The sequence below is a fragment of the Mus pahari genome, chromosome 5 (genome assembly GCF_900095145.1).
Source record: "Mus pahari chromosome 5, PAHARI_EIJ_v1.1, whole genome shotgun sequence".
NCBI lineage: Eukaryota > Metazoa > Chordata > Mammalia > Rodentia > Muridae > Mus > Mus pahari.
Window position 1 is genome coordinate 2,260,705 of NC_034594.1, and position 11,477 is coordinate 2,272,181.

At 39.4% G+C, this 11,477-nt stretch overlaps 1 protein-coding gene across 19 annotated transcripts in view; it reads right to left on the reverse strand.

Annotated features, from left to right (window-relative positions):
- Pkhd1 (PKHD1 ciliary IPT domain containing fibrocystin/polyductin) overlaps positions 1 to 8,809 on the reverse strand; it is a 487,582-nt gene extending 478,773 nt beyond the window's left edge. For 15 of the 19 annotated variants that reach the window (XM_029539270.1, XM_029539278.1, XM_029539275.1 and 12 more), the window contains exons 1-5: positions 8,679 to 8,809; positions 8,322 to 8,560; positions 6,024 to 6,160; positions 4,272 to 4,349; positions 3,561 to 3,708 (exon numbers count right to left, since the gene is read on the reverse strand). In XM_029539270.1, coding sequence (XP_029395130.1) covers positions 3,561 to 3,708; positions 4,272 to 4,349; positions 6,024 to 6,078 — 281 coding nt within the window. In that variant the 5' untranslated portion in view covers positions 6,079 to 6,160; positions 8,322 to 8,560; positions 8,679 to 8,809. The other 4 variants (XM_021197628.2, XM_029539264.1, XM_029539265.1 and 1 more) reach the window with 3 other exon arrangements.
- Positions 8,810 to 11,477: the final 2,668 nt, after the last annotated feature.

The window sequence follows — 11,477 nt, forward strand, 5'->3', positions numbered from 1 at the left end:
AGAAAGAAAGAAAGAAAGAAAGAAAGAAAGAAAGAAAGGAAGGAAGGAAGGAAGGAAGGAAGGAAGGAAGGAAGGAAGGAAGGAAGGAAGGAAGAAAGAGGAAAACTTTGAAGCAAAATACATTCAGGAAATCTGGGACATCATAAGAAAACTAAATCTTATCTAATAAATATTTATTTATTAAAAGTAAAAAGTATTTATTTATAAGTGTAAGTATATGTATATGTATATGTATAAATATATACATAAAATAAATTTTTAAAAATACTACATAAGCCGGGCAGTGATGGTGCACGGATTTAATCCCAGCACTTGGGAGGCAGAGGCAGGCAGATTTTGAAGTTTGAGGCCAGCCTGGTTTACAGAGTGAGTTCCATGACAGCTAAGGCTACACAGAGAAACCCTGTCTCAAAAAAAAAAAAAAAAAGAAAAGAAAAGAAAAGAAAAAGAAAGAAAAAAAGAAAAAAATGCTAAGTAATAACAGTGGAAAGAGAAGAAACATAGATCAAAGACAGAAAAATTTAAATAAAATCATAAAACAAATTTTCCCCAAACTAAAGAAGGATGTACATATCAAGGTACAAGAAACATACAGAACAAAAATGAGAATGAATAGACTGGACCAGAAATAAATTTCTAAATGTATAGAATAGAGAAAAGATATTAACAGCTACAAGGGGAAAAGACTTAGCTGCAGAAAAGAATAACACCTGACTTCCCAATGGAGACTGAAAGACAGAAGGGCGTGCACATATGTTCAACAAACTCTTAGAGATGACAGGTACCAGTCCAGACTACGATACCCAGCAAAACCGCCAATCACAAAAGACAGAAGAAGAAAACACAAAATAATAAAACAAAAATTTCAAGCCAGCCCTACAAGGTCACTAGAAGGAAAGTTATCATCTGAAGAGGTTAACTCCACCCAAGAAAACACAAAAAAATAAGTAATCTCAGGACAGTATTTCAAATGATGGGAAGAAACTTACAATATAACAACACAATAACAGGAATCAATAAATCCTGCTCACTGATAACTCTCGGTATGTATGGTCACAGACTAATGTACTGGATTAGAAAATAGAATTCACCTTTTTGCTGCATCCAAGAAATGTACCTTACTGTCAAAGATAGACAGCACCTCAGAGTAAAAAGATGGAAGATGTTAACCTAAGCAAATAGACTCAAGAAGCAAGCAGGTGTGGCCACTGTAATATTGGACAAAGTAGTCTTCAAACCAAAGCTAGTTTGACGAAATAGGAATGAATAGTACACCTGTCAAAGGGAAAATTCACCAAGAGGATATTGTAACTCTAAATAGTTATGGACTGAACACAATGGCACTCGTGTTCATAAAAGAAATACTACAACTGCTAAAATATCAGTGGTATTGGAAGGCTTCAATACCCACTCTCACCAGATTCACCCAACTGAGAAACTAGACTCTGACCAATAGACAGGTCACCCAGACAAAAAGTAAACGAAGAAATGCTAGAGTTAAATAACATCATAAAACAAATGGACCTAGCACCTATTTACAAAACATTTCACCCAAACACAGAAGAGTATATTTTCTTCTCAGCAGCTCACATATCTTTCTCCAACACTGACCACATACTTGCACACAAAGCATATCTCCACAGATATAAGAAAATTAAAATTATACCCTATATCTTATCTGACCACTGGGAAATAAAGCTAGTTATCAACAACAACTGAAACAGCAGAATGTATACAAACTTACAGAAACTGAATAACTCACTGATGACTGAAAAAAATGGGTCGAGCTAGAAATCAAAAAGGAAAGTAAAAACTATTTAGAATGGGAACTAAAAGACAGCATACCTAAAGCTATGGAACACCACTAAAGGAAGTTCTAAGATGCAAGTTCATAGAGCACTAAAAGCATCCATTTAAATATTGGAGAGATCTTATGTTGGTAACTTACTATCACACCTGCAAGTTCAAGGACAAAGGGAAAAATGACACCCCAAAAGAGTAGATGGCAAGAAACACATAGAATCTGTTTTTAAAGTCACAGAGGAGTTAATAATCAATTATTTATGTATGAAGAGATCCCTTCCCCCTCCTTTCTCATGTTAGATTCCCTCTCACACACACCCCATATACAGCCATCCTCCTTTTGACCAGGTTTAGTTCCTGACTGCACAGCACAACAAATATAAAAAGGAAAGGTGAAAACGTATGCATCGTTTCCATTGTGACAAGTTAAATGATGATGCTTCCCATTTATTAATTGCTCATTTATCTCATGCTGGGATCTTTATCAGACTGAGCCTGGGGACTCCAATGGAAGAGTTAGGGCAAGAACTGAAGGAACTGAATGGGCTTACAACCCCATAGGAAGAACATCAATATCAGCCAACCAGACCCCGCAGAGCACCAAGGGACTAAACCACCAACCAAGGAGTACACACGGAGGGACCCATGGCTCCAGCCCCATATGTAGCAGAGGATGACCTTATCTGGCATCAATGGGAGAAGAGGCCCTTGGTCCTGTGAAGGCTTGATGCCCCCGTGTAGGGGAATCCTATGGAAGTAAGGCAGGAGTGGGCTGTGGTGGGAGCACCCTCGTAGAGTCAGGTGGAGGGGGAGGGAACAGGAAGGCTGTGGAGGGGAAACTGGGAAGGGGCATAGCAGTTAAAATGTAAACAAATAAAATTACCAATAAAAAATGTTTTAAATTTTTTTTAAAAAAGAAAGTAAAGAAAGATTGTAAGAACCAGGCATCTGGTCAGAGTCTGCTATGGGGTTGTATCTCCTAGTAATGCCAGACACTACGCCCATAAAGTTTCACCAAGCCTCACCAATGTCACTACGAAAATGTGAGTCAAACAAAGACAATAAGCATGTCAAAGCAAATGGGGGAGAGCCCAGGAGATCTCAACCCTACACAAAGAACTACAGGCACCTGAAGAAAGCTAAGAGTGGGAGAGATGGTCTTCCAGGAAAGAACACACCATCTCCTCATCCAGTGCCAAGCAATCAGCCCCGAAATCGTGCATACATACAAGTAGTATTTCCTTGCCTTGACACTCTGTAAATGTTTAAGTGTGTGTGTGTGTGTGTGTGTGTGTGTGTGTGTGTGTGTGTGTGTGTGTGGTAACATTAATGGGGATAGAAGACCATAAATTTGAAAGAGAGCAAGGGGAGGTATGTGAGAATGTTCAGAGGGAGGAAAAGCAATGTGATTCTGTTATATTACGATCCCCAAAATGAAATTAAAGTAAAACAGACAAAATTTAAAATTCTACAGATGAAAGGGACATTGATGGGTGGTGGCTTTTGTTTGTGATACTGTTAATTTTCCCTTTCTTTCATTTGTCTTTTTTGCCATAGCCAGACCTTCTTTTCTGTTTTCTCCTCTGAGAGAGATTAGAGGAAAAGAATTTTTTAAGCATATGAACATATTCGCAGAGAATGTTTTTACAGTCACATCTGATAATTGTAGTCACTGCAGGAGGTGTCTAACACCCAAAACTACTAAGAAAAGCAAAGCCTGTTCATCCTGCCAGGTTTTATACTTCAGGCAAGTGTACCTCGTCTGGCATGTCACCACAGGCAAATCCGCGAAGAGGAAGACTGGAGAGACATCACAGGGGATCCTCAAGGTAGGTATTGCCACACTCACCAGGTCTATCTCCAGCTGGGAGCCATTGTTGTGGTAAAGAATACTTCTATCCAAACCTAAACACAAGGAGAAATCTCAGGCTAAGACAACGCAGGGCAATGCAAAAATTGGCCACAAGAGGGCAATATAAGATATTGCGTTTGCCTGAGGATAAAATAATCCTCATTTCCAAAGGCAATTACACTGTTTTACAAAAGTTCTATGAGCCTATAAATGTTTTCTCTCTCTTCATGTCTGCCTACTCCCTAGGAAAGAGGATTTCATCCTTCCAAGTTGATTTGTGCTATGGTGGAAACGGGCATGGTAAGGCATGGTTTAGGGGTTCCTAACAGAATCATTTGTAAGGGCAACTGCCAACAGAGGGAGTGGTATTCCAATGTTGTCCACTTCCATGATATTTCATCTTCCCAAGCATCCCACCATGAGAATGTTGATGCTACAGTAGCCTCTGCTTTGACACTGAATACTTAGCATCTGCAAAGACAGAGTTGGGTCTCTGTTCATCCCGCTCAGTCCCTTCTTTAGAGCTGTTCTTAAACAGCTCTAAAGAAGAATTCATAATTTTTTGGATTTTACATCAATAAATTCAACACCCAAATTCAGAAAAGTCCAAACCTACCATCAAATACAACTGTGATCCATGTTCCCCCTGCAAGGCTACCTTCTGCCGGTTCAATCTGGAAACTCGAATAAGGCTCTATCAATAAGAGAACACGTTGGTTGTGAAGGTTATATACAATATAGTAGCACGTCCAATACTTTAAAGCAGACTTTAGTGTGTATATACAGTTCATTGGCCAGATGAAGCACGGATCACTGGACCCTACTACCAAAGTTTCTGGTTCAAAGTATCCACTTGTATTCAGGCATTATTGGTCCAGAGAACACACCTTCAGAGTTCTACTTTAAGAAAAATGAATGGCTCTCATTTACCACTCCAGGATCCCAATGTTCATCAAGACAGTCCTGAATTTCTGCTTCCCTTAGAAATAATCTCAAAGATAAGCTTGAACCCACAGTGCCTCTCTTCTCTTTTACACTCTTTATTCAGAAGACCACGTTTAAATATAAAGGTTACTAGTTATATTATATATTCCTACTTCTTGGGAAGAGGAAAAAACTTTTTTAAAAAAAGTTTTTTAAACAACTTTTTTTAAATTTATTTTATGTGAGTATGCTGTTGCACTCTTCAGACACACCAGAAGAGGGCATCAGACCCCATTAGATGGTGGTGAGCTACCATGGGGTTGCTGGGAATTGAACTTAGGACCTCTGGAAGAGCAGTCAGTGCTCTTAACCACTGAGCCACCTCTCCAACTAGAGGAAAAACTTAAGATATGCCTGATTCCTTTCTTCTTCTTCTTATTGTCTTGTAGTTTTCTGCTTTGAGCTCTTGAGTAAATAATCAGAATAACTCCCCAAATTCATCCAAGGCAATCATGATTTTTGCTTTGAATGATCATAGACTAAAATGAGAGCATTGTAGAACTTCCTTTAGGAGACAAAGGGGGTAGGAACTTTAAATACTAGGTTACACTGGGTTTAATATCATCTTGAAGATATTCCCAGATATGTCTTGGTCAAGGCAAAGCCACTTCCAGGAGGCTAGTAAAAATTACTCAGTACCTCCATATGATAATAAACAAAGTGTTATGTGTTATCTGTAGAAACCTGCTTCATTTCCATGTCAAAAAATTCCAAGGGTACACCAGGCATTGCCTGTGGACTAGCCCAGGGCATTATGTATAGAAACCATGTCAGTAGCTCTCTACACACCTAAGACTGATGGAAACCTATTGACATCAACATGTCAGCCATATCATAACATCCTCAGACCCCAGAGATGATTACATACTTTCATTTGAAAAAGACAAAAAGTATCATAAAAAAATACAGATTACCAAACTCAGAGAAACCAGAAGCATGATTAGAGGAAAAGTGTAACTGTAATACAAGCAGTCATTAGTCACCAAGACACAATCCCTTAGGGAAGATATAACAATGAAATCTAATAAGAATTATATCTACTAGCCCCCCAAAAAAGGATTATAGAAAAAGTTATTAAAATATTTGAAATATTTGAATTGTAACAGTAACCCCTACTGGCCATTAAAAGTTGACATATCTATTTATAACAATTTAGCAATAACCTCAGATACTAAACAGGAAAAACAATTATTATATTAGATCTGAGAGCAGATACTTCAATACTTCCTTCTAAAATAATGGCTTCACTCATATTTTAAGTGAGCAAGTAAAACTTGTATATGTCTACAGTATAAAAGCAAGATAATAATATTTCCTTTACTAATAATACTTGTCAAATTAACCTAGTGGTTACTAACACTCTGTTCAAACACTTTCTACTTACTTGCTAACAGTAGGACTTCCATACTCAAAAGAGAGACCAGCCAGGCAGGCATCATGTCCAGTTAGCTCAGCTCTCTTGAGATTCCTCAGATATTAGGAGCATTTTTAGGGTTCATTGGTGCCATGTCGTTTTTGTGCCTTATAAAACATAAAGTGGAAATTTTCTGCTTTGCCTGTGTGCTATCAATGAGTTATGTTGAGACAGAAAATTAAAGAGATGATTTAAATGTAGTGCTAGTCCAACAAGTGTGGTTTTAACTCACTGAAAAACAAGTGTGATTTTAACCCCACCCCTACCCTTACCCCCGCCCCCCAACACACACACGCACACACACACACACACACACACACACACACACGGCACATGGAGGCCATTACAGAAAGCCACAAATGGTGAAAATGTAGAGAACAGCTGCCTCAAGGTGCCCAGTCCACATGGATACATCTACAACAAAGCCCTACCCATAATTCTCTGAGAACATAGAGAAAGAGGGGGCAGAAAGACTGTAAGGGCCAGAGGACCAGGAAATCTCCTACAATGTAGCATCATCTAGATATGACAGGAAAGCCACACCTATGAAATCTCAACAATATGGCTGCTTCAACAAGTCCTGACCAATGACAACAAGTTGACATGCCAGCATGGATAAGGGAAAGCACATGGGGACCCTCTCCTAGATGAAAAGCTACTGGCAATTAAAAACTGCTGACCTTATCATATTGTATTTACATATTTATCCACATATATATATATATAACAATAATAATTAATGAATAAGAAGCTGTGTGGGAGGGATTGGGCTGGAAAGAGTAAGTGAAAAGGAAAGATTTAATTACATTTAAAACAATTAAACAAATATATAATTAAATGACGTAATACTATCTCCTCTAGAGGCACCTGCTATCTTCCTAGGCCCAGAAGAGAATCGGCACACAAGAGACATATAGAAAATGACTACTCACCTCATCTTGTCTCACTAGCTACTAAATGCATGATTAAACCAATTCACCATTGTGCAAAGAAGGCAATCTCAAGAATAACTGTTAGTTATCTGGGCACTGGTAACTAGCCAGGGATCCATGATGCTCTCTCCTACCCCAGCTCCCCTTCCTGATGGTCAGATTTGAGCCTACATGATAGGCACCCTGTATTTCTTGTGAGCAATCCAGCAAGGGTCCCATCTGCTGATCTCTACCTCAGCCGTTAATCTCCCGTGGCTTTATGAGATACTGGCCTCGTTCTCCAGTAAGTCTTTCCTCAGTAGTCTCTCTCAAATTTCCAGTTCACATCCTGGGAGCCTGAGTTGATACTGTCTGTGTGCTGTCATGCTGGCCTTGCCTCTAGAGATCATGCTGAAGCAGTCTAGACACCAGTTATCCGTTTCCATACAGGTCGCAATATAAGGGGCTGATATAGTACCCAAATACCTAATTCTTTGATACAGTTTTAAATACCACACATCTGATTTTACAGATATAAATGGCTTTTTCTCCATGCTGAAGAAAACAGAATTCACATAGCCTGGCCCTATGAAAGCTGAGAGTTCCTCTCTAACACCAGCCAAAAGTGAATAGACAAATATTCCTAAAACTCTAGCTCTGAGGGTCTCTGAAAGTTTGAAAACCATAATGAATAAGCCCATGTCATTACATATACATTAATGTAAATTTCTACAAAAACACTCAATGTGGTAGCAGTTACATCCATTTCAGAACCCCCCAGTAGTTTCTCAACAAGAATGTCTAGCAATGTCTGCCTGCCCAAGTGTAGTCAATTTATCATACAGGTGTGTCCTGTTTGAGCTGGCCTAAAAGCTGGCCTTCCATTTAGTTCAGGACCAGGAAGGTTTATTACATACCCAATAGATGCTGAACATTGTACTGGAAGCCAGGAAAATAAAAAGTCCGTCTGTCTGTCCTTAGTCCCCAGCAAAGAGGAGGTGTGGAGTCTTTTGAGGTTTTAAGGGAGTGTTGAAGTTACCAGGAGTCCTTTTGCATTGCAAAATTTCCTACACCCTTCGGTCTATTTGTAATTGAATTCAATTTACAAACATCCAGCTTCAGAAGTGCATGTCCTACAAAAGCTTGGCGGGAGAGAGGATTCCATACCTCACCCAAAGGCTCGGGATCCAGCTTGCATGCTCTGCCCCGCATGCAGGCCAATCTGGGCATACTATTTCATACTATTTCACCTTAATGTCCGGCCCCATGCTTAGAACAAGCATAATAACACCCCACTTAGAACAACAGAAATAAGGACCCCACAATGAGTTCCAATAAACTCGAAGTTCAGAAATACCTATTTTTTTCTTCTCCAAAACAAAACAGTCATATGAACCATACATGTCACTTTGCTGGGTGGATTCATTCAAGTCCGCTCATCCTTCCTGGTGATCTCAGTGTCCTATTTCTTTTAAGGAGAATGTTTCAGCCACAGAGAAGTGCACTGTGCGTTGAGTTCAGTCCTCTTCAGGTCGCTTTCTCTTTCTTCTGCCCCTCCCCCACCCCTCTTCTCTCAGCATCCCCTCCTCTGGGAGCCTGAAAGACAAGTTTGCCGCTTACTGTGGACCTCCCACTCCCACTTCCTTTTGCTTACTGCAATGACAGTGGGAGATGCAGCGCTAGAAAAGGAAGTCTTTTCTGAATCAAACAGTACCTGATGCTGTGTCTGCCTTGTGCCTCAAAGGAGAGAAACCATTCTCTTATTCGGTGACAGGCCAGCCTGCAGCTAGCGAGCTAGCTAAGATGCAGGTAGCTCACTTCTTGTTGGACTGGAACTCACCTAACTCGTTGTGTCCTGGCTAAACGTGCACCAGAGTGCAAGTTCACAAATGACCACAGGGCAAATTTAATAATTAACGCGAGCCACTTAGAGACCCAAAGAAAGGGCTGCTTACATTTTTCTCCACTTAGTGCATGTGTCTCAGACAAGAATTTAAAAAAACAAAACAAAACAAAACAAAACAAAACTGTCTATCCAGTATGGCCATTGGGCACTCGGTGACTGAAAGGAGGTGCCAGAAAGACAGCCAGTGAGCAGAGCCCAGCAGGAACGTACATGCTCCATGAGTGCTCTCTGCTTGATCCTGCGTCCTATGCTATGGACTTTCAGTAGTGGTCCACTATACTTGATGTCTTATTGGTTTCAAAAATAGGGCACAGCCTGAGGTTCAAAGGTCACCAGAGTAGATCATTTCCTTCATGGAATACTGTTGCTGTCTTGTGCTTGCTCTTTCTGCAGGTTCAGATAGATTTCCTTTGTTTGCATCTTCAGGCCAAGGCTACTAACAGCTCATACTATTGCTAGCTTGCAAGTTTTTAATACCACCCCTTGATGCCTTTTCTCAATCTTGGCTGCCCTTCTAGAACTAATCCCTTTAATAATTTTTTTCTCAAATATGCCTTCTATTTCCTATTAGGACTCTAAGGCTATATATACTCTAAGAGGTAACTAAGTTCCCATATTGGCAATATACAGTTCACAGTCATCAAAACTTGAGTGTAACTTGCTATATTATTCAGCAGGGTTGAGCTGCTCAATAGTGTCTGACTTATATAAGCCATTCCCAAAACTATATGTACATCATTTAGGGAAAAAATACTATGTTTATTCTTCTATAAACCCAAATAGATTGCACTGTGCTTTCTATGGAGTGGACTTACCCATAACATGGATTATTTTAGGGATATATTCGAAGGAAACCTCTCTGAAGTAGACAGAGGCAATGAAAGCAAAATATTGAAACTGAGAATGTCTGAGGTCACTTTTGGTTTGGGCTTTTCCCCTTTCCTTACTTTGAAAAAAATTATTATATTGTCTTCAACTTATATCCATAATTCTGATAGAAAGAGGGCAGATCATCAGACGAACAGGACAGCAGCAGGCCTTTCCACTGAAGAACTTCATTAGGCCATTAGAGCCTCAGAGGAAGCTTTTGTCTTCCAGGATCACCTCACATCACTGTCAGACCCTCCCTGGAGAAAAAGCCCCCTTTTTCCTCTCTGGGATATGCCCAGCTTGCTTTTCTTCAGCCCTCTTCTCTTCATGAAGATACAAAGTAAAGGAAATCATATCCCTCTGGGTGTGATTGCCCATCACCATACCCAGAATCATACATCATACATCAGAGTCATAGGCAATGTGACTCTTCACCCAGAACCTAACCTAAGGGTAAAACATTAATGTCAGACTTTCATTAATAAACTTTCTTTCCTGCCAAGGGCCATACAGGAAGAATGACAAATGGCTTTGGAACTCATGGAATGCAGCCCCCTGGCAGGCACAGCCACCTGGGTGAGCCATGGTTGAGGCATAACCCCGCGAACCACGTGTCCTGAGGACTTCACACTGTTATGGAGTTCTGCCCTGCCTGTTGCCCTCACACCCCTCTTAATCTAAGAGTTGTATGAAAACTCCAAGCGGCAGTATCTCTGACGCTCACAGTAATAGAGCTTGATCTCTTTCAGTCATTGCTGCTGGAGCAGATTCCATCGCTGCCCTAGAGAAGAACTTAGAGATATAGATCGTCAGCAATGACCACCACCCTTAGAAAGCATTTGGAAAAATAAACATGTTAGTGAAGCTAGGTTATGATGTTTTTGCTACAGACTCTGATGTAGAAAATCTTAGGGAACAATTTGAAGTTCAGAAAGGCACACTCTTATTAGTTAAGTCAGGGACCTTTATGGTCAGGGAACAAGGACAATGGCAGCACTGGCAGATGTGTCTCACTGAGGCTGGACTGTTGATGGTTGATTTCTTATACCCATTTTTATGCGCAGCTTCCTGATATGATTTAATAAAAATTCTGATGTGAAGGTGTGCATCCTGGGGATTTAAAGTAGATATGACTAATTTTTTATATAAAAGTTTAGATTTGTGATTCATTTAAGATTCTTATGAGATTACTTTTAAAGACAAATAATAAAATAATTAAACCTTTCTTGCTGGCTGACAGTAAGAGAAACTGACAGAAAACTATCTTCCTTGCTCACACTTTGTTAATCTATAACAATTGATTAGTTATGAATCTATGTGGGTTCTTGGGAATAATTTTTTTTAAACTATACTGTGAAATGTTTTCTTCATGTGAATGTATTGGGAACATATTAGTTTTTCATAGTCATTCACTAGAAGAGACGAGAATAAAATTACATTGAAATTTATAGGGCTTAAAAGATTTTTATGGGACATACAGGTCATAGGAGAAAGAATGAAGTTGTTGGAACATTGTTCTTTCCACCCATCAATTATGTGTATGTAGGTAAAGTTTGTGAGGGAATATGTTGGAACTTTATCCTGTCCACCTTCATATATATATATATATATATATATATATATATATATATATATATACACATATATATGTATATATACACACATATATATGTGTGTGTGCATGTATAAATGCATATAAGTATGTGTGTGTATACACACTGTATTAGTCAGGGTTCT